The sequence below is a fragment of the Oncorhynchus tshawytscha genome, linkage group LG33 (genome assembly GCF_018296145.1).
Source record: "Oncorhynchus tshawytscha isolate Ot180627B linkage group LG33, Otsh_v2.0, whole genome shotgun sequence".
NCBI lineage: Eukaryota > Metazoa > Chordata > Actinopteri > Salmoniformes > Salmonidae > Oncorhynchus > Oncorhynchus tshawytscha.
In genome coordinates this window covers 8994151-9017540 of record NC_056461.1, presented here as the reverse complement: position 1 = coordinate 9017540, position 23390 = coordinate 8994151, and the positions used below count along the sequence as shown (strand labels likewise).

The 23390-nt window shown below is 41.5% G+C and overlaps 1 protein-coding gene across 3 annotated transcripts; it reads left to right on the top strand.

The window, feature by feature from the left end:
• The first annotated feature begins 9663 nt into the window (after positions 1-9663).
• LOC112230849 (arrestin domain-containing protein 3) lies at positions 9664-18252 on the top strand. Of its 3 annotated transcripts, none has more exons than XM_042311316.1 (8): positions 9664-9702; positions 15131-15212; positions 15358-15505; positions 15857-15959; positions 16192-16448; positions 16638-16782; positions 16872-17026; positions 17135-18252. In XM_042311316.1, coding segments are annotated over exons 2-8 (924 nt in total). In that variant the 5' UTR covers positions 9664-9702; positions 15131-15210; the 3' UTR covers positions 17249-18252. The 3 variants fall into 3 exon arrangements, with proteins under 3 accessions (XP_042167250.1, XP_024252955.1, XP_042167249.1); XM_024397187.2 differs by lacking the exon at positions 9664-9702 and adding an exon at positions 10762-11674; XM_042311315.1 differs by lacking the exon at positions 9664-9702 and adding an exon at positions 12659-14858.
• Positions 18253-23390: the final 5138 nt, after the last annotated feature.

Sequence of the window (23390 nt, the reverse complement as noted above, 5' to 3'; positions counted from 1 at the left end):
AAAACTGTTTGAAAAATGTCTGTGAGTATAACAGAACTCATATGGCAGGCAAAGACCTGGAAAAATCCAACCAGGAAGTGGGAAATCTGAGGTTTGTAGTTTTTCAACTCATTCCCTATTGAAGATACAGTGGGATATTGGTCATATTGCACTTCCTAAGGCTTCCACTAGATGTCAACAGTCTTTAGAACCTTGTTGGAGGCTTCTACTGTGAATGAGGGGGGAATGAGAAGGGAATGAGTCAGGGGTCTGGCAGAGTGCCATGAGCTGACCATGCACGGTCACGTGAAAGTTAGCTTGCGTTCCGTTGCATTTCTATAGACAAAGGAATTCTCCGGTTGGAACATTATTGAAGATTTATGTTAAAAACATCCTAAAGATTGATTCAATAATTCATTTGACATGTTTCTACGGACTGTAATGGAATTTCTTTACTTTTCGTCTGCTCGTGCATCATGAATTTGGATTACTGGGCTCAACGTGCTTTTCAAAGGAGGTATTTGGACATAAATTATGAACGTTATGGAACAAATCAAACATTTATTGTGGAACTGGGATTCCTGGGAGTGCATTCTGATGAAGATCTTCAAAGGTAAGTGAATATTAATAATGCTATTTCTGACTTCTTTTGACTACACAACATGGTGGATATCTGTTTGGCTTGTTTTGGTCTCTAAGCGCTGAACTCAGATTATTGCATGGTGTGCTTTTTCGGTAAAGCTTTTTTGGAAATCTGACACAGCGGTTACATGAAAGAGAAGTTTATCTAAAGTTCCATGCATAACACTTGTATTTTCATCAGAATTTATGATGAGGATTTCTGTAAATTGATGTGGCTCTGCAAAATCACTGGATGTTTAGGGAACTACTGAACATAATGCGCCAATGTATACTGAGATTTTTTAAAATATAAATATGAACTTTATAGAACAAAACATACATGTATTGTGTAAAATGAAGTCCTATGAGTGTCATCTGATGAAGATCATCAAAGGTTAGTGATTAATTTATCTCTATTTCTGTTTTTTGTGACTCCTCTCTTTGGCTGGAAAAATGGCTGTGTTTTTCTGTGAATAGGCACTCACCTAACATAATCCTTTGTGGTGCTTTCGCCGTAAAGCCTATTTGAAATCGGACACTGTGGTGGGATTAACAAGAAGTGTATGTTTAAAATAGTGTAAAATACTTGTATGTTTGAGGAATTTTATTGTGAGATTTCTGTTGTTTGAATTTGGTGCCCTGCACTTTTACTGGCTGTTGTCATATCAATCCCGTTAGTGGGATCTCAGCCATAAGAACTTATTAAAGCAATGGAAGATTAATTGTTACAAAGAATGACTGTATGGGCTTCATTTATGAGAATAATACATGTATTTACTTACCTTATCAATCTTGAAGACAATACAGTAATTTATCCCCCCAAAAAGTGCTATGAGTGAGTGCACCACAAACATATTGCATGTGTGTCTTCACTGACATTTCCAACCTCTTCCCTGACCGGGTCTGTAATACCAACATGTTTAAGCAGACCATCATAGTCCCTGTGCCCAAGAACACTAAGGTAACCTGCCTAAATGACTACCGACCCGTAGCACTCACGTCTGTAGCCATGAGGTTCTTTGAAATGCTGGTCATGGCTCATATCAACACCATTATCCCAGAAACCCTAGACCCACTCCAATTTGCATACCGCCCCAACAGATCATGCAATCTCCATTGCACTCCACACTGCCTTTTCCCACCTGGACAAAAGGAACACCTATGTGAGAATTCTATTCATTGACAACAGCTCAGCGTTCAACACCATAGTGCCCTCAAAGCTCATCAATAAGCTAAGGACCCTGGGACGAAACACCTCCCTCTGCAACTGGATCCTTGAACTTCCTGACGGGCCATTCCTAGGTGGTAAGGGTAGGTAACAACACATCCACCACGCTGATCCTCAACACAGGGGCCCCTCAGGGTTGCGTGCTCAGTCCCCTCCTGAACTCCCTGTTCACTCATGACTGCATGGCCAGGCACGACTCCAACACCATCATTAAGTTTGCCGATGACACAACATTGGTAGGCCTGATCACCGACAATAACAAGACAGCCTATATGGAGGAGGTCAGAGACCTGGTCCTGTGGTGCCAGGACAACAACCTCAGCGTAATCAAGACAAAGGAGATGATAGTGGAGTACAGGAAAAGGAGGACCGAGCACCCCCCATTCTCATCGACGGGGCTGTAGTGGAGTAGGTTGAGAGCGTCAAGTTCCTTGGTGTTCACATCACCAACAAACTGACATGTTCCAAGCACACCAAGACAGTTGTGAAAAGGGCTTGAAAAAACCTATTCCCCCTCAGGAGACTGAGAAGAGTTGTGATCCTCAAAAGGTTCTACAGTCGCAACATTGAGAGCATCCTGACTGGTTGCATCACTGCCTGGTATGGCAACTGCTCAGCCTCCGACTGTAAGGCACTACAGAGGGTAGTGCGTTCGGCCCAGTACATCACTGGGGCCAAGCTTCCTGCCATAGATTGTTCTCTCTGATACCGCACGACAAGCAGTACCGGAGCGCCAAGTCTAGGTCCAAGAGGCTTCTAAACAGCTTCTACCCCCAAGCCATAAGACTTCTGAACATCTAATCAAATAGCTACCCAGACTATTTGCATTGCCCCCCTCTTTTACGCTGCTGCTAGTCTTTTATTATCTATGCATAGTCGCTTTAATAACTCTACCTTCATGTACATATTACCTCAATTACCTTGACTAACCGGTGCCTCCGAACATTGACTCTGTACCAGTACCCCCTGTATATAGTCTTGCTATTGATATTTTACTGCTGCTCTTTATCTACCTGTTAGTTTTATTTCTTATTCTTATTCATATTTTTTAAACTGCATTGTTGGTTAGGGTCTTGTAAGTAAGCATTTCACTATAAGGTGTTGTATTAGGCACATGTGACTAATAAAACTTCATTTGATTTGATATCTGAAGTGAAATAGAATGGTTAACACAGCTATAAGCCTGTTTCCACCAGGCTAGGTTATGAAGGTCAAACTGTTTTGACCTTTAACCCGGTCAAATGTCACCAACCTGATTCAATTTTTACCCCCTGTTCCATTTACAGGAATGCTCACAGCGAGGGCATGTCTGCGTGAAGCTGAGCCTCCCCTTGCTGGTCTTCTCTATGTTGCATGTTCGGCATGCTAGCTGGACATCTCTCGAACCACTGCAGCAGGCAATCCTCATAAAGAAAGCACTTCCTCATCTTATGAGGTATTATTAACTGGGAAGGCATGTGACAAGGTGATACAATAGACAGCGGTAAATTGCATTTTGTTATAAAGAAAGGACAAAGCTTTTTGTTAATGCACTTCACAACCAAAATTACTCTCCTATTTGCTATTTGTACCTGCTTGGCTGGGTAATTAATCTACTAGTTGATCAAAATGGGTATTTTTTAATACAAGTTCACATAACACACATTACCATTGTTGATGAAGCCATCTGTGTCATCGGGGCAGTAACTCGGGTCAAGCTAATGCTAGCTAGTCACTAGTTACGACAGCAACAATGTCAGAAAGGCTGCCTATTTCTACAATTGATCTTCTTAAAATGTGATTTTAAACCCTAACCCTAACCACACTGCAAACCTTATGCCCAACCCCAACCTTAAATTAAGACCAAAAAGCAAATGTATGTTTTCATTCATTTTTACGATATAGACAATTTGGACTTTTTGGCTGTGGTAACTAGTGGAAACTAATTCTATGCTTTACAGATGTAGACTGACTGTACTGCCAGATTGGGTAAGGGGGAGCAGGCGCTCCGTGTTAAACAAAGGGGGACAAGAGATTTGAATTGTTTTGCTCTCAAGAAAAGGGCTCCATTGAAAGGAGTGATTACTGGGGTAGTGGTAAATGTGAAAGTTGACCAACTGAAGGGGAAAGGTAAACGGGGATACCTAGTCAGTTGTACAACTGAATGCATTCAACTGAAATGTGTCTTCTGCACTTAACGCAAACCCTCTGAATCAGAGAGGTGCGGAGTGCTGCCTTCATCGACATCATCGCCGCCCGGGGAACAGTGGGTCCAGGTGTTTGTGATGCTCGTCGTTTGGTGTGACGCAGACAGGGTGGCATGAGTGGTGGAACAGAAGAGTTGTCTGTTCTTTTGAGTTTGATATTGAGTCTTTGCCTGACAAAGTGATGTTAGGATATATGTTATCTTGTACTAACTTCTGTGCTGAATACATTAAGTTGTTACAGGTGTCAAGCTTAGGGCATGTGGCAGCAGTGTGTAGGAGGGAGGTTCCTAGATTTGAAAAGTGTGCAGAAGGGCATGAGACAAAATAATGTTTGGCACTGGGGAAAGTAGTGGTATGTGTGAATTGTAGGAGTGCCTATGGGGCTGACATGCTGACCACACCGGTCACATGTTATTCAATCATTGCACCCAGACTGCTTTGCACGCGCAAACAAGCGTCTGCGTTGCCAGGCGCTAAAATAGACGTTGATTCTATTTGTGACGCAGAACACGCTGCAAGTCCTGCCTCTTCCATCTCCTCATTGGTTTTTAGAAGCATATACCCACATGCCATCTTCTCATTGGTTTTTAGGAACATATACCCACGTGGGTGATTGAAAGATGAACTGAGGTTGGCTGTGGTAATGCACCTTATTATGAAAGTTAGTTTCCAAATCACCATATAAAGTCCAAAGAAGAAGAAGAAAGCCTGGAAGGAGGAGAGATGACTAGAAACAATTCGGTTGACCGCTTTGTGCGGATTAATTGACGTAGTAGAGGACCTTGTGCAAAATAACAACTCAATGTTTATATCCCAGGACAAATTTGCTAGCAACTGCAAGCTAACTAAATTGCATACATGTTTAATGCTTTTCGACCTGCCCCAAATTAATATAATTGGTTCAGAGTTTGTTTTGATATTTCATCCTGCATGTCGTGATCTCGTTTGGTGTGGGGGGGGGGGGCAAAATCTATTTGCGCATGATGGCGCACGCATCTGGTTTGGGCATGGTGTGAGGATTAGAAATGTCCGGTGCGAGAGAGGCAGATTGAGGTTTCCAGGAATTGAATAGTGTAAAAATGGTCATATGCTGAGGTAGTGAAGAAAGTAGAGGAATATAGGTCAAGGGGGAGGGATCCTGAGAGGAGTGGTGTGAGAAGTGGATCTGTACCAGTACAGAGGGATAGGCCATCAAGTGATATATGCTTCAGAAAGACTGTATTTTTAGCATGTATAGCAATGGTTATCAACTGCACTGCAATAAATTGCAGAAAGTTGAGGTTGTGGTGGCAGCTGCAGAGAGGTATTTGGGTGTACGAGACTTGACGTCAGAAGAGTTAGAGTGTGTGGTGTGGCAGTGTCCCATCCTTTCAGGTTGTTGGCCTGAGGTAGGACTAGATAGATTTAAACAGCAGAGTAGGGTGGTGGGTTTTTAGTGAGTGTAGGGTTAGATGGTAGGGTATTTGTTTATTTGTATTTATTTGCAAGCAAAGTATATGGGTGTCTAGTAGGTGGCGGTAATGCAACATTTATTGGATGCCAACCGCCATTAAACCTCATCCAAGAAGAAGCTCCAGATTGAATTAGATTCAGGCAGGTTGACGCAGTTATGGTTTGTTGCATTAGCTACTACCATAGCTGCATCCATTATTTAGTTTTCCCCTAGACAATAAAGAATACACTTGTATGAGCAACGAACTAACCTTCAAATCTGACTTGTAAGCTAACAAATAATAATGTTACATAACCAGCAGTATAGACAATACACTTGGATGAGCTATACGACCAAAATTGTAATGAGGTAGTTAGCATAGCTAGCTAGCTAGCTAGCTAGATAACTAACATTAGCTAAAAACGTTATCTAGCCTGCCATATTAGCTAATGTTAGCTAGCCTGCCTTGTCTTATCAAAAGTTAGGCACCTAGCTACATAAGCAGCAATAACGATATCTGACGTCGTTAGATAAGTTAAACCTTCCCAAGTTCTCTAATGTCACCCCACTACTCCGCACATTCCACTGGCTTCCAGTTGAAGCTCACGTCAACTAGGACAGCAGAAGTCCCTGCCCAGCTTCAGAAAACACTTGAAACCATACCTCTTCAACAAGTATTTTAAATAATCCCCCTCCTCAAATTGATTTGCGCATGGAGCTTGCAAAGGGGGGCATGATTTGTTGACATAATTGTAATTCAAACCCAACCTTAATTTACTCGTTGTGACTCACTGAGGTTCCAAACACATGAGACTGACTGTGTCAAATTATCCTATTTACACTTTGTAGTCAATTTTGGCACTATAATAAATGTTTCTGACTCATTTTGATGCCACATAGGCTGTTTTCAAAGGGATTAGTTACTTTTTAGGGGCAGTCGCTAGGCTGTTTTCATAGGGATTAGTTACATTTTAGGGGCAGTTACTAGGCTGTTTTCATAGGGATTAGTTACTTTTTAGGGGCAGTCGCTCTTTAAGAGCTTTGAGACCAGAAGCAGTTCATACTAGTGATGCAGCCTGGTCTCATAGAGTAGACAAAACATAGTAAACGCAAATCTATGACCCTCAAATGAGTACAATATGTTATGTTTGGTATGGTTGCATACGACAGAAGGTTAGTTAAGGCAAAAATGAAAGTACGGTGGTTGGTCAGGGTGGATGGGTAAGCGTATAACGCGAACATCTAGTAACCCAAAGGTTGCATGTTTGAAGCTCATCATAGACAACTTTAGCATTTTGCCTAATTAGCAACTTTGCAACTTCTTACTACTTTTTACCGACTTTGCAGCTACTTAGCATTAGCTAACCCTTCCCCTAACCTAACTCCTAACCCTAACCATAAACCTTAGCCTAGCTACGGTTAGCCACCTAGTTAATGTTAGCCAAAACAAATTGGAATTCGTAATATATGTTTTTCGATTTCGTAACATATTGTACAAATTGTAATTTGTAACATATCATACGAAATGGATGATGGAGATTGACAAATTAATACATACCATACGAAACATTAGATATTTTACAAATTGGCATGTCCCGGATTTACATTTACTATGTTACATCTACACCTGAGTCCAGGTTGCAGCATGGGAATTCCAAGGCAGTGGTCCAAACACTTAAAAGACACACCCACATCTACTTACCCTCGCCTTATGCCCTTGGGGAAATCCAGTGGCCATCTTGGTGGGCGGTCCAAATGATTAGCCAAGCAAGGGAAGTTTGCAACGTAAGCCCCTCAGCCCTCGTTTTTAGTCGGCTCTGCGATTGTACAATTATGTTCACTCCGGGGCCTGAAACTCCCCATAATTCAATTTGCGACGATTGTACATCTGCTAAGAAAAGTCAGTGAAAACTTAAAAACAACACCAAGGGAGAAGTGTAAATAAAAATTAATGCAAATCAATTCGAAAGTGTGCTACTAATGCAATTGATGGCACAAACACCTATCATGAAATGTAAATATGTTTTTGTTCTCCCTCGCCCCTTGCCCTGCAAGTACATACTCGTCAGACGTCATGATATGTCATCAGAAGTGTCTACTTAATTTGAGGGCTGAGGGGATAGGGTGTGTCTTTTAAGTGTTTCTACTGTATCCCATGTCTTTTTTCGATGAACCGGAAATGTTGGCTCCATGCACCTAAAAGAGCCGTTCAGATGGCTCCCAAACAGCTCTTCGTTCAGTAGTGCTGAAACATGTATGAAAAACCATGAAAAATAGCAGATGTCTAAACTGTGAGTTCAAATACATTTTTAACTGACGAAATTAGCTCGCTGGTGTTGTTTTTCTACACAATGCAAAAATAAAGTGTGGACCATAATGAGGCTCTCTCGTCACTTGGACCTTTTATTCCAGCAATGAGGATTTACCATCTTACGACAAAGTTTTTATAACGTATCTACAGATAATCGTTCAAAAAGCAGTAGCCTATAGCCTAGCTGTAGGCCTATGCAAATCAGGGAGCCAAATGAACGGCTCTTTCACACATGCGATTTGGTTCCCGACGTTCACCAAAAAGATCATGTCAAAACGAGTCGTTAATTCGCGAACGACCAATCACTAGATCACACTAGAAAGCAGAGGACACATTAGAAAGGCTCGCGCTGGGAGGATGCGAGGAGCTTCCGCTGACACACAGACGAACCGCCAGCGAGAGGACCACTGACCCAACCCGCAGCATTATCAATAATAACGTTACATAACCAGCAGTATAGACAATACACTTGTTTGAGCTATACGACCTAAGTTGTAATGAGGTAGTTAGCTATGCTAACATTACCTAAAACGTTATCTAGCTTGCCTTGCCTAATCAGTTAGGTACCTAGCTACATAAGCAGCAATAACGATATCTGACGTCGTTAGATAAGTTAAACCTTCCCAAGTTCTCTAATGTCACCCCACTACTCCGCACATTCCACTGGCTTCCAGTTGAAGCTCACGTCAACTAGGACAGCAGAAGTCCTTGCCCATCTTCAAAAGACACTTGAAACCATACCTCCTCAAAGAGCATTTCAAATAATCCCCCTCCTCAATTTGATTTGCGCATGGCTCTTGCCAAAAGGGGGCATGATTTGTTGACATATTTGTAATTAAAACGCAACCTTAATTTACTCGTTGTGACTCACTGAGGTTCCAAACTCCTTTTCAGATGAGACTGACTTCATGTCAAATTATCCTATTTAAACTTTGTAGTCAATTTGGGCACTAGAATAAATGTTTCTGACTCATTTTGATGCCACATAGGCTGTTTTCAAAGCGATTAGTTACTTTTTAGGGGCAGTTTCTCTTTAAGAGTTTTGAGACCTGGAGCGGCTCATACTAGTGATGCAGCCTGGTCTCATAGAGTAGACGAAACATAGTAAAAGCAAATCCAAGACCCTCAAATTAGTACAGTATGTTATGGTTACATGAGACAGAAGGTTAGTTAGGGCAAAAATGAAAGTACGGTGGTTGGTCAGGGTGGATGGTTAAGCGTATAACGTGAACATCTAGTAACCCAAAGTTTGCATGTTTGAAGCTCATCATGGACAACTTTAGCATTTTGCCGAATTAGCAACTTTGCAACTTCTTACTACTTTTGACCTACTTTGCAACTACAGTACTTAGCATTAGCTAACCCTTCCCCTAACCTAACTCCTAACCTTAACCCTAGCCTAGCTACAGTTAGCTACCTAGCGAACGTTAGCGTTCGCTACCTAGTTAATGTTAGACACAACAAATTGGAATTCGTAACATATATACCTTTTTACGATTTCTTAACATATTGTACAAATTACAATTCTTCACAGATCATACAAATTGTAATTTGTAACATATCATGTGAAATGGATGATGGAGATTGACCAATTAATACATACCATACAAAACATGAGATATTTTACTAATTGGCAAGTCCTGGATTTACATTTACTATGTTACATCTACACCTGAGTCCAGGTTGCAGCATGGGAATTCCAAGGCAGTGGTCCAAACACTTAAAAGACACACCCACATCTACTTACCCTCGCCTTATGCCCTTGGGGAAATCCAGTGGCCATCTTGGTGGGCGGTCCAAATGATTAGCCAAGCAAGGGAAGTTTGCAACGTAAGCCCCTCAGCCCTCGTTTTTAGTCGGCTCTGCGATTGTACAATTATGTTCACTCCGGGGCCTGAAACTCCCCATAATTCAATTCGCGAAGATTGTACATCCGCTAAGAAAGGTCAGTGAAAACTTAAAAACAACATCAAGGGAGAAGTCAACATACAAGTGTAAATAAAAATGACTGCAAATAAATTACGAAGTGTGCTACTAATACACATGATGGCACAAAGACTTCTCATAAAATGTAAATATGTTTTTGTTTGTTTATCTTTTGGAAATTGTAAATAAAAAATGTTCCTTCTTCAGAAGTTCCAGCTAGGCAGGCTAACGTTAGTTAGCTCATTAATTTGCTAGCGATCATACCGTAGGCGTAAATGAATAATTATATATTTAATGTAAGTAGATATAACAGTATAACTTTAAACCGTCCCCTCGCCCCATACCAGTCACCCACGAAGCATCGTTACCCATCGCTCCACAAAAGCCGCGGCTCTTGCAGAGCAAAGGGAACCACTACGTCAAGGTCTCAGAGCAAGTGACGTCACCGATCGAAACGCTGTTTAGCGTGCACCACCGCTAACTAGCTAGCCGTTTCACATCCGTTACATAGACATGCACTCATAATTGACTGTAGCGCATATAAAGCACCCACAAGCTACTGGTGTCTGAAAACACAATCAAATCAAATCAAAGTTTATTTGTGAAATGCTTACTTACAGGTTCTAACCAATAGTGCAAAAAAGGTATTAGGTGAATAGGTAAGTAAAGAAATAAAACAACAGTAAAAAGACAGGCTATATACAGTTAGGAGGCTATAAAAGTAGCGCGGCTACATACAGACACCGGTTAGTCAGGCTGATTGAGGTAGTATGTACATGAATGTATAGTTAAAGTGACTATGCATATATGATAAACAGAGTAGCAGCTGGGTAAAAAGAGGGGTTGGTTGGGGGGGGGGCAATCATCGCAGTGACGAATTTCCGGCCAACAGTGGTCCATTTAAAATTCATTCCTTCCTCCCTCGCCCCTTAAGTGTATACTCGTCAGACGTCATGAAACGTCATCAGAAGTGTCCACTTAATTTGAGGGCAGAGGGGATAGAGTGTGTCTTTTGGACTGCATCCCATGTCTTTTTTTCGATGAACCGGAAATGTTGGCTCCATGCACCTAAAAGAGCCGTTCAGATGGCTCCCAAACAGCTCTTCGTTCAGTAGTGCTGAAACATGTATGAAAAACCATGAAAAATAGCAGATGTCTAAACTGTGAGTTCAAATACATTTTTAACTGACGAAATTAGCTCGCTGGTGTTGTTTTTCTACACAATGCAAAAATAAAGTGTGGACCATAATGAGGCTCTCTCGTCACTTGGACCTTTTGTTCCTGCAATGAGGATTTACCATCTTCCGACAATGTTTTTTATAACGTATCTACAGATAATCGTTCAAAAAGCAGTAGCCTATAGCCTAGCTGTAGGCCTATGCAAATCAGGGAGCCAAATGAACGGCTCTTTCACACATGCGATTTGGTTCCCGACGTTCACCAAAAAGATCCGTTCAAAACGAGTCGTTAATTCGCGAACGACCAATCACTAGATCACACTAGAAAGCAGAGGACACATTAGAAAGGCTCGCGCTGGGAGGATGCGAGGAGCTACCAGCCGCTGTTACCGCTGACACACATACGAACCGCCAGCGAGAGGACCACTGACCCAGCCCGCAGGGCGCAGCCTCTATGCTGGGCAATAGAGTGGCCGTGGGTGGTGTGTGTGGGGATTTCTAAATGATTTCTTATACGCTCTTTCTCTAACACCATGGTGCTGGGCAAGGTGAAGACTTTAGCCGTCTGCTTCGACTATCTCAACGACAACAATGTTCCCGTTTACTCCGGTGGTGATTCGGTATCCGGGAGGGTGATCATCGAAGTCGCAGGCGAGGTTCGCGTCAAAACGCTGAACATAACCGCCAGAGGAGTAGCCAAGGTGCGGTGGACAGAGTCCCGCAACGCTGGGGCCAACACTGCCTACACTCAGAATTACACCGAGGAGGTGGAATACTTAAACCATAGCGACACGTTAATAGGAGAGGAGAGAGGTAAGGGACAACCACATCATAATTACCACTCATTCTCACAGAGATGTGTTGGCAACATTTTGAGAGTAGGCTATATGGATAGTGTTGGCCTAGTTCAGGTTGTTCTGAAATAAATGGATAACCTATAAATATAACACGGTTATACATCACCGGATTCCTGCCATGTTAGGGAGCTCTGCAGTGCCATTGATGTGGTTATAGGCTACGCCATGTGTAAATTACGAGTGATGGTGGTTTAATTTCACATAAACTGCACAACACACACATCACACATTGATTGGAACAAATGACAAACGTCATGATGTGTTCCCCGTTGATGAGTTCTTTCAGTCAGGTGGGATAGTGGTCCTGATGCGACCAGATAGTCCATAGGTTTTCCTCGTCCAATTTAGTCGGTTTAATAACGCATGATGGGACATAAATATTAAATATATTTATGTTTTATAGTGACACATTACAATTTATGTAGATTCTACAGTAGTTGTGTTTTTTATTCAGATTTAACAGTCATAACAAGTTGTTAACGCCTTCTTTGCGTTTTTATGTGGCGAGGGAAGAAACCGTAGAATTTAGTCCGAATGTGACCTTGATTGGGCCAATCTAACCGAAAGCGGTGAAGTTAGAATATTTTCGACGTTTTATGACTGTTTAAGTTGTACAGTTTTATCAGGAACATTCTTTCGCTGATAACATCCTGAAGTTTACTCCCTTTGTTAGAAGCGGTTCAAACCTGTTCACAAACTGGCTGAGGGACTCACGGGGGGAGACAGACCTCTGTCGCCTCTGATTGGTCTAAACTCCCACGTGTATATTGGATGACGTCGTTGCGTCTGAGGAAATGACAATTCGAAAGCATGCAAATTTGTCATCAATTTGCTGTTGTGACATTTCCATAGTGTACTGTAAAACGAATATATATATATATATATATATATATATATATATATATATATATATATATATATATATATATTGCCTAAAAATACACAGGCCTTTCCTCATAAAGTAATTGATATGTTACAACGATTACAGTAGTACTGAGGTTGAGGCTGAGGTTCAGTTTCAGTCTATAACAACAGTCCCAGTGATATTTGCATAATAGCTGTTCTAGTGGGACATGTAAACTGATACAGCTAGGATTAATTCAGCATCTTTACAGGGCATAACAACACCAAGAGATTTGAAGGAAAAACTATCCCATGGTTAGTATACACCCGTAATAAAAATACACTCTTGACATAAGACAGCAATACAAACATATATGGCAGAGTAAGTTCCCATCTCATAATTAGGACAGTAAATCCACCTCTGTGGGCGAATCAGGCTGTCGTTGCCAGGGTGATGTCTGAGAGCTGAAGCAATATTTTCTCCAGAGCAATTGTATCCACTACAATATACCATCGCCAAGACCTCCAGCAGAAGATTGGCTGCCTTCTCGGCAGCTCACCGAACCTACCGGTACCCTAAATTCAGAATAGCCTTTACGAAAACAACGTTAATCGGTAGGGTTCCTTACAGATGTAGGATCTTCGTTTGATCACCGTCTTGAAGGAGGACCTTCCTGCAATGCAGGACAGTTTTTACTTTTGGTGTATTTGAGGTTTCAAAGGGCATCTGAAGTTTGTAATTTCCACTTTGAAATTTCAGACTTGATTTTCCCTTGTGAACCAAATGTATCAACCCCTACCAAAACAATGTCTATTCATTATAATCCACATAATAATTTGCATTTCCTGTTGCTGCCGGGTTGTTTTCAGATGTAGCAACCTGGCTCAAAATAAGATCCTAAATCTGTATGTAGCTGGCTGGTAAATTATGTCATGTATGTGCTGATTATCTGTTTACCTCAGAGGTGTGCAACAGATTTGAACTGGAAAGCTACATGGTGTGTAGGCTTGTGTTCCAGGCCCACACTAACTCACCCTATTGGACTAATTGTGGTCTAAATAGTACATCTGTGCAATGCAGGACATTTTACATTTGTAGCGTATTTGAAGTGAAAAGGCTTCTGAAGTTTGTGATTTCCACGTTGACATTTCAGACTTTATTTTCCCTTGTACTGATCCCGGGAAAGAAATGTCAATAAATAACGATCCATATAATAATTCACATTTCCTGTTGCTGCAGGATTACTTTCCTGCTGTAGCAATCTGGCTCAAATTAAGAGCCTACATCTGTAGACCCAGGTGTGTTAGTGCTGGGCTGTAGCTCTCCTGGACCAAAGCTGCCTGCCGGCTACACTGCTCACTCGGTGTTGAAGTACAGTGCATTCGGAAAGTATTCAGACCCCTTCACTTTTTTCCACATTTTGTTACGTTACAGCCATATTCTAAAATTGATTGAATAAATGTTTTTCCTCGTCAATCTAGCCCATAATGACAAAGCAAAAACGTGTTTATTCGTTTAAAAAAAATGTTTTCCTAGTTTTTGTTGCACTGTAATAACCCTCATTGATGCTGTGTGTTGATTGATTGCCTCTGATGAATTTGTCAAATAAAACATGCTGTTGGTTTTTTAATAAAGATGTGTAAATGTACCTGCTCTCGAGTCCCTCTTTATTTACCTCAGATACTACAGTCCATCTCTCTTGGCTCTCTGTTTTGTCTGTGAGAATAACATGGCTGCTTCTACTGCTGCATGGCATGAGGGTTTTTTGGTCTCCCTTTCTCTTTCCCTCCTCCCTGTATATCGCTCCCTGTCTCTGTTCCCTTTTTCTTTCTGTCTCTCCATCCTCCCGTATTACAGAACACATGGTCATTCATAAAGGGCCTTAGTCGAGGGGCGGGACCAGGTTAGCTTTGTTCCAATGGGAGGCCGAGTAGTAATGTGTCTGCTGGAGTAGCCGGCTGAAAATCCACTGCTCATTCTGGTTCATACCGGTATGCGCCTGCTCTCCTCACTCTGCCGGTGTGACTTGACAACCACACACACGATGTTCTCTACACACACACACACACAAAATGTTCTCTGCTGACAAGATAACATGCGGGAGTGTCGAGGTGGCAGGAAACAGATCTATACACACATCAACATAAACATTTATCGATGACATGTAGATTGAGGAAGTGAAAGGGGATTCGTGCTTCCTCTGCCTGGGTGTGTCTTCTCCGCTCTGTACTGTCTGAAATGTTCACGGATTAAATTAAATGACATTTTGTATTTCACGCATCGATGACATGACTGGGTAATATTGAAATGTAATACAATGACTGGGTTGTATGTGCTATAAAGTACTTTTCTACGTGTCAAAGTATATATTTTTTTATGTGTCGTACAACATTTATTACTGGATTTATTATCTTGGTGTTGCCTTGGACTGAGGCACTTGAAAGCACTAGGCAACTTGAAATCGCAACATGATACAATGAAATGATGGGTGCGTGTCTATGCGTGTGTACACTGGGTGTGTGTGTGCGTCAGGTATGGTATTTGGAATCTTGTTCTCCTGTGTTTCAGATGAAGACAGTCCAGAGGAGGCCCTGACTGTTCTCAACACAGGATTACACGAGTTCGCGTTCAGCTTCCTGCTACCACAGATGTACGTAACAGATGGACACACACAAACCTATAACAGCCATAACATAAATCCGAAGCCCAAATATGGAATCATATCTAAAGATAGACCTGTAAGAAGTCTAATCCTATGAACCAATTTCCTCTCTCCCCTCGTCCCCCTCTCTCAGGCCCCTGGCCACGTCATTTGAAGGGAAGCATGGCAGTGTGAGGTACTGGGTGAGAGCAGAGCTCTACAGACCATGGCTGCTGCCTGTCAGAGTCAAGAAAGAGTTCACTGTCTTTGAACACATTGATATCAACACACCACTGCTACTGGTGAGGAATACACACAATTCAAATGGGGACACACAATTCAGTCCCATTCAAAATCCTATTTTCCCTAACCCAAAAAACCTAACCCTAAACCTAGCTCCTAAACCTAACCCTAGCTCCTAAACGTAACCCTAGCTCCTAACCTTAAACCTAAACCTAGCTCCTGACCCTAAAACAAACCCTAAACCTAACCCTAGCTCCTAACCCTAAACCTAATTCTAACCTTAACCCTAAACCACCTAGAAATAGCATTTGACCTTGTGGGAACAAACAAAATGTTCCCACGTGTACACACACCCACACACACAAGCTGTCACACAGGGCAATTTGTGACTGCCATTTCTGTGTGTATAGGCCCCTCAAGCTGGCACTAAGGACAAGACCCTGTGTTGCTGGTTCTGTGCCTCAGGACCCATCTCACTCAGCGCCAAGATAGAGAGGAAAGGATACACACCAGGTGAGAAACACCTGATTGGCTAATGATGATTTCCGCTCAATCTAACCACACACTGCTCAGAATGTTTCACAACACAACATGCTCAAACCCCAGAGGGAACGTACAGCACTGCAGATATAAATACTGCGCTGAGAGGTATTCTCAGGACACCACACACACACACACACACACACACAGTCCCATACTCACACCCCCCACATCTCAGCCTTTTTCTCCTCTCCTCCTCTCCTAGGTGAGTCCCTCCAGATCTTTGCGGAGGTGGAGAACTGTTCGTCCAGGGTGGTGGTGCCCAAGGCAGCGCTGTGCCAGACCCAGACCTACTTCGCTAAGGGCAAGGCTCGACAGCTCCAGCAGCAGGTGGCGGCCCTGCGTGGGGACACCCTGTCCCAGGGGAAGAGCCAGAGCTGGGACGGAAAACTGCTCCACATACCCCCGGTCTCCCCATCCATCCTGGACTGTCCACTCATTAGAGTGGAGTACTCACTGATGGTGAGGAATGATAATAAACATAGTATAGTTGATATGGTAATACATGTGTTAATATGGGAGAATATGAAATAAATAAATACCTCCTAAAATCTAACCGGTTTAGCAGGTACTTTCCAGTCATGTATAGTATTGTAAAAGTTTGTGCATCAAAATGTGGGCTGTAAATAAGATAATATCCATCTCTCTCAGGTGTATGTGGACATCCCTGGGGGGTTGAACCTGTCTCTGTCATTGCCGTTGGTGATAGGGACCATCCCCCTCCACGCATTCACCAGTCGAACCAGCAGCATCAGCAGCTACTGTTGTACCGTCAGCTGGCCGGAGAGACCTGAGGGTACGACATATACCTGTGTGTGTGTGGAGTGTGTGTACTGTGTGTGTGTGTTCTCCCATGTTAATTGCATGTCGTGTGTGTTTTCACAGCTCCCCCCAGCTACAGTGACCTAGCGGTGACAGAGGAGCAGAGGCGAGGCTGTCTGGAGCGCTGTGAAGGGTCAGAGGTCAACCAAGAGGGCCAGGGAACGCTGCAAGCTTACATCACAGAGTTCAGATTCCAGCCCCCACCTCTCTACTCCGAGGTACACTCACCCACACGCAGATGCACACACACACACACCACGCATGCACGTACATACATACACAGTATTGTAGGTCAAACTGGCCTAATCTCTCTCTGTGTTCCTCAGGTTGACCCTAACCCAGAGCCGAGCTCTGGAGGTCAGGAGACCCGACCCCTGACCCTCTCGCTGAGGACAACACTGACCTGCTCAGAGCAAACAGGCAACTACACATACAGATGAATCCAACATGGCCACCATTATAGCCCCCTACTGGAGCCAGTCACCTACAGATGGATCCAACATGGCCACTGCTACAGACCCCTGAAGTGGGACCAACATGGCCGTCTCATCCTTAGTTTCCTCAGGATGGGGTCCATTGATGTTAACAGACACAGGGATGTCAGCTGCGAGAGACACTGTGGAGAGGCCAGGAGACGCCTCAGTCTGACCAACATGGCAGTTTTCTGCTGGTCAGGATGAACAGATAGTGCCTAGACCCAGCTTCTGATACATATGACCATTACATGGCACATCTAAGACTAGAAAGGAGAAGAGAGGAAGAAGAAAAGGGAGAGAATCCACTGTTGGACTGTTGGAAACAGTGGTCAGGAATCTCCTCCAGCCTCAGAGTGAATTTTGCACATGCCTTTCTCGTTGTTTGTCTACTTAACTTCCACAGCTTTTCTTCCTCAACGCTCATATATGCTGCAACGTGGCCGTCATTTTCTGACCACCGTTACCACGTAACCCGAAACCGAACACAGACTCTTTTAGAACAAACTAGGAAACAAATGAAAATAGATGTTTTTTTTTAGAGATGCGTTTATGTGTCTTGGGTTTCTTGACTGGGGTGAAATGACCGGTGTGTGACAGACACAGGTGAAGCGCTCACTCCCACTCTGTCTTTCTGGTGTCTTTCCTCACTACACAGATACAGTGCCCTACAAATCACCTGTTTGATTGTAGTATATGGACATATGACACGGAGAGAAGCCCTGTGTCACATAAGATGGAGAGCAACAGACGGATGTAAAAAAAAAAAGAATGATAATGGTTTAAAAGGTCAATTGTGGTTTTGAAAACAAAATGAGTCCAACCGAGATTGTAATTCAAAGATTAGCTCTACTTCCAAACTGATACACAGTGAAAAATATTTTTGTATTTGTTGTTTTTCTATGTTTGTGTACGGAAATGACTGCAATCACGATCTTCCTTTGTATGAAATAAAGAAGCCCTTTTGTAGAGACCGTTTCAGCTGTGTATGCCTTAGTTCCGTGGAGGGTTGTTGGGCCCCACTATCACTGTGTCTACACTACATGACGGTTTGGAGAGAGAGCTGTCTGTTCGATCTGCCTCTCATGGGCTCTTGTCTCCCGCCCTCTCTTCCCCTCTATCCGCTCTCTTTCTCCTCCCTCTCTGTCTCCCTCTTTCCATTCCAATGTCTGAGAGACAGACGGGACAAGGGAGCATTGTCTCCTCCAACACGCTCTTTCGCTCTCTTTCTCACGCACACATACATGTACACACACACACACACACAGCTCTACAGGCAGACAATCCAAAACAGACATGCGTCATGGGTCCCAGGAATGTTCACATTTGTAAGCACTCAAATCAGCCTAGTAAGTATCTTACCGCACACAAAGAGAACAGATGTTGGCTAGGGCTAATTTTAACGACTAACCTAGTTCCATTCTGGGGTCTAGACAGATTCTGTAGTTTAATCTCTGACACTACATCTAATCTGATCTCTATCCATCCATGTTTGCTCTTTACCTCTCTAGCCCCATTTTCTAACATGCATCCTTTAGCTTTGTCCTTTTTTTATCCACATTCTGTTTGTGCCCAGATGTTCAGACAGGTGTAAACGATTAAAAGACCGTGTCTGGAAATCTTAAGTGTAGACAGATCTGGACATTGAAACCGTTTAAATCATGATCCCACCTTTTAAAATCATTGACAAGTGGCACCATTGAGTTATGGCATCAATATGTATCTTAAAATAAATAAATACATATTATTTATTTTTTAAATAGCTGTCAAAAAGTTAGCATAAAGGGGAGGGACCAGGAAATCTGCTCACGAAACAGACACAATGGATGGATGCGAGACACATTTTATTACCATGTGTAGACATATTCTGGAAAATGTGGGCACAATCAGAATGTGGACAAGATTTCAAGAATTCACAACAAAAAATATATATATAGTTTTTAATAAGGGTATTAAGCTAACATATGGAAATGTTTTAAAATGGTAATACCACAGATTATTTAGCTGATTGATTTGGAATTTAAGGAGCCCTTTGGGTTTCCCACATTTTATATTATGATCAAATATCGAATTTGGCCTTTAGTACTGTAGCCCATAGAAATGCATTGAATAACACATTCATAAATGGCAAAAAAGACAGTCAAAAAATCTGTCACAGGGGACCTCCTGAGTGGCACAGCGGTTTAAGGCACTGCAGTGCTTAAGCCGTCACTACAGATCCGAGTTCGATCCCGGGCTATGACGCAGGCGGCCATGACCCTGGAGACCCATGAGGCAACGCACAGTTGGCCCAGCGTCGTCTGGGTAGGGGAGGGTTTGGCTGGCAGGGATGTCCTTGTCTCATCACGCTCTAGTGACTCCTGTGGCGGGCCGGGCGCATGTACGCTGACACAGTCGCCAGTTCAGTGTTTCCTCTGACACATTGGTGGGGCTGGCTTCCTGGTTAAGTGAGCAGTGTGTCAAGAAGCAGTGCCGCTTGGCAAGGTTGTATTTCGGAGGACGCATGACCTTCGCCTCTCCTGAGTCCGTACGGTTGCAGCGATGGGACTAACTACCAATTGGGCAGAAAGGGGGGTAAAACATTTAGTTTTTTATCATAAGGAATAAGGTTCTGAGGTGTCTGTCCTATATCCAGGAGAAATAGGAAAGCTCAGAAAATATTAAGAAACATTTGGGACACATATTTAACACCTTATTTTTGTTTGCACAAAACTACTTCCATTCGTTTCTATGGGTTTCCTTCAGATGAGTTTGTAGCTCAAACGGTTCGGACGCTACAGACAGAGGTGGGCACATCAGCGTTACCGTCTTCAGAGGAGTCCGACACACACCGTTGTAGCTCGGCCACCTTCCACCGCAGATGCGGAAGGCCAACATAGGCCTTAAATTAGAGACTGATATCTCTAGCTTAAATTGACAGATTTTGATGGGGATTTTTTATTATATAGTATATGTTTTATTTTATTTTTTATATATTTTTTTACCTTTATTTATACAGGTTTTTGTCATTGAGATAACATCTCTTTTCCAAGAGAGACTTGGTCCAATAGCAGCAGGGGGAACAACATTTTAGACAAAACAAATTACATACACTAACACAACATTAAACAAAACTACAAACACACATACAGTACAACAAAAACATTTGACGTTAAAACACGAACGTTTTGACTAAAAGCAGCTGGCCATATTAGATCAGGACAGTGTCATACTTAATTATACCAACAGAAAATAAAGTTAACGTCGGAATATGGAGAATGAACAGAGAGAATTTTCAAAATATAAAATAAAAAATGTAGACATAAAGAGCAGAGAAAAGCCGTCCCAATATAATCTGGGACGCTTTTAAGGCATCCATTAGGGGAATGATAATCTCCTACTATGCACATTTTTTATCTGAGTTAGAAATTAAAATTAAAGAAAAAGAAATCACTTTTTTAGAAAAAGCTCAGAAGGGATTGGCTGGCCGGGATGTCCTTTACAAGGTAAATAAGAAAAGAAAATGTCTGAATTTAAGCAGGAATATGATCTTTTACTTTGGAAGAGCGACAACAACTACAGGTTAAACTCAAATAAAGCATAATATTTAATGGCAAATAAACTAGGTAAACATCTTGCAGCCCTCACAAAACGAATACATGCCAAATCAGTTATAATTTTTAAAGATACAAATGCATCAATTAGAAACATATATGAGATTAATGACATTTTAAAAGCTTATATGAAAATCTATATACATCGCAAATAAACAACAGTTGTGACAATAAAATAACCACAAAGCTCATAAGCAATAGAATGGCAAATGTCATCCCAGACTTGATACATATCAATCAAACAGGGTTTATTAAAAATAGACATTTACAAACAAATAGAAGAACATGTTTCAGTTTAATACAATACACAATATATATTAATATAGATTTATCAATAATGGCTGTTGATGCCAAAAAGGCTTTTGACTGTATTGAATTTCTATTCAACACTTTGGAAGCCTTCAACTTTCCAGCTGAAATAATACATTTCATAATATAATATAAGTGTCCTAAAGCAAAAATATACACAAATAATACATTATCTGATGAAATTGCTTTAGAAAGGGGTACAAGACAGGGATGTCCTCTTTCCCCCTCCTGTTTGCACGGGCAAATTAACCGCTTGCAGAAAGAATTAGACAGGACCCAAAACTAACTAGTATCAGTATTAGTAAACATGAATATAAACTAAACTTATTTTCAGATGATCTTCTGATATACCTGACCAATAATTGAAAACTCAATGCCCTCCTTGCTAAAAAAAACATTTCAAAATACTTAATATCAGGGTATAAAATGAATGTGGAAAACAATGAAATAATGGCAATAGGAAAAAGAAAATATTAACACATGATCTACAGCAATTCCTTAAGTGTACCACAAAAAATATCAAATTCTTAGGATGCTTAATAAGTGACAAGAAACAACAAATATATAATGATAACTTTATCCCATTTCTTAACAGTATAAAAGCAGATATAATTAAATGGAACAATATTCCCATTACAGGTAGAATAAAACTCTTCAGAATGGCATGGCTCCCAAAGTTGTTATATTTATTCTCGGTAATACCAAACTTTTACAGAGGGTGGTTTTAACCTTCCAGACTTAGAATTGTATCATCAACTCACCAATCAGGGCTTTTACTTGCGAATTATACTTGTGACATGTACTTTTACTTGTGACGTTTAAAATAACAGATAAATAAAATAAAATATAGTTAAATGCACTAATGAGGAATAATACTTACATCTTGAAGATCTGCATCCCCAGAAACTTTTTATGTGTATATTCTTTAAGGATAAAGTTAAGAACATTAACAACTTCATAGTTAAGAACACTATAACAGTATGGAAGAAAATGAAATGTATTCTCCTTGAACAAATATCATTCCCTAAAAACACAACCTAATGGAACAATCCTTGGATAGCTTTTCAGAATTCATCTATAAATTGGTCCACATGGAAAACTAAAGGCATAGAAACCATAAATTACTTGGTAATAGGAAATACATGTATTTCCATGACAGAATAAAAAAGCAATTTTGGACTAACCAATGTAGATATTTTCAAATAGATCCAACTTAAATGTTTCATATCCATTTTTTTGTTTTGTTTTTGGGACATCAGAGCAATCTTGAGGGAACTCTATTTCAGTCAAAAAAAGGATGTTCATATAATAGGTAAGATATACAAAACCTTGTAGAGAGCCTATCCAACTGACAACCTCTTAGAAAAAAATACTAACTACTGCGACCAAGACTTAAAAATAACTGATATTGGCACAAGATGGAGGGAATGTTGGAACAAGTCCAAAAGTTATGGCCGTAGTTAGAAAGTTGGCTGTCAGAAGAATTACAATGTAAATGTACTTCTATTGCAAATTTCAATACATGGCATATGAGGGTGCAGTGATTATAAGGGTGCAGTGATTATAAGGGTGCAGTGATTATGAGGGTGCAGTGATTATAAGGGTGCAGTGATTATAAGGGCGCAGTGATTATGAGGGTGCAGTGATTATGAGGGTGCAGTGATTATGAGGGTGCAGTGATTATGAGGGTGCAGTGATTATGAGGGTGCAGTGATTATACGGGTGCAGTGATTATAAGGGTGCAGTGATTATGAGGGTGCAGTGATTATAAGGGTGCAGTGATTATGAGGGTGCAGTGATTATAAGGGTGCAGTGATTATGAGGGTGCAGTGATTATGAGGGTGCAGTGATTATAAGGGTGCAGTGATTATGAGGGTGCAGTGATTATAAGGGTGCAGTGATTATGAGGGTGCAGTGATTATGAGGTTGCAGTGATTATGAGGGTGCAGTGATTATGAGGGTGCAGTGATTATGAGGGTGCAGTGATTATGAGGTTGCAGTGATTATGAGCGTGCAGTGATTATGAGCGTGCAGTGATTATGAGCGTGCAGTGATTACTTTTCTCATCATTGATCTTGAAAAAACGCTAACTGAAAACTGGAAATCAACCAATCCTCCATCGTTAACACAAAGGAAAGGTAAAATGCTTTATTATGTAAATGTTGAAAGTGCGTAGGCAACAGAGAGAAATAAAATGGTGCATTTTG

Bases quoted from the DNA above. Each gene is read 5' to 3' on its own strand.
- LOC112230849 (XM_024397187.2), top strand. From the start codon at position 11,395: ATGGTGCTGGGCAAGGTGAAGACTTTAGCCGTCTGCTTCGACTATCTC. The intron at 15,213-15,357 runs GTACGTAACAGA...CCCCTCTCTCAG, and splicing joins AGCTTCCTGCTACCACAGAT to GCCCCTGGCCACGTCATTTG. The intron at 16,783-16,871 runs GTACGACATATA...GTGTTTTCACAG, and splicing joins CTGGCCGGAGAGACCTGAGG to CTCCCCCCAGCTACAGTGAC.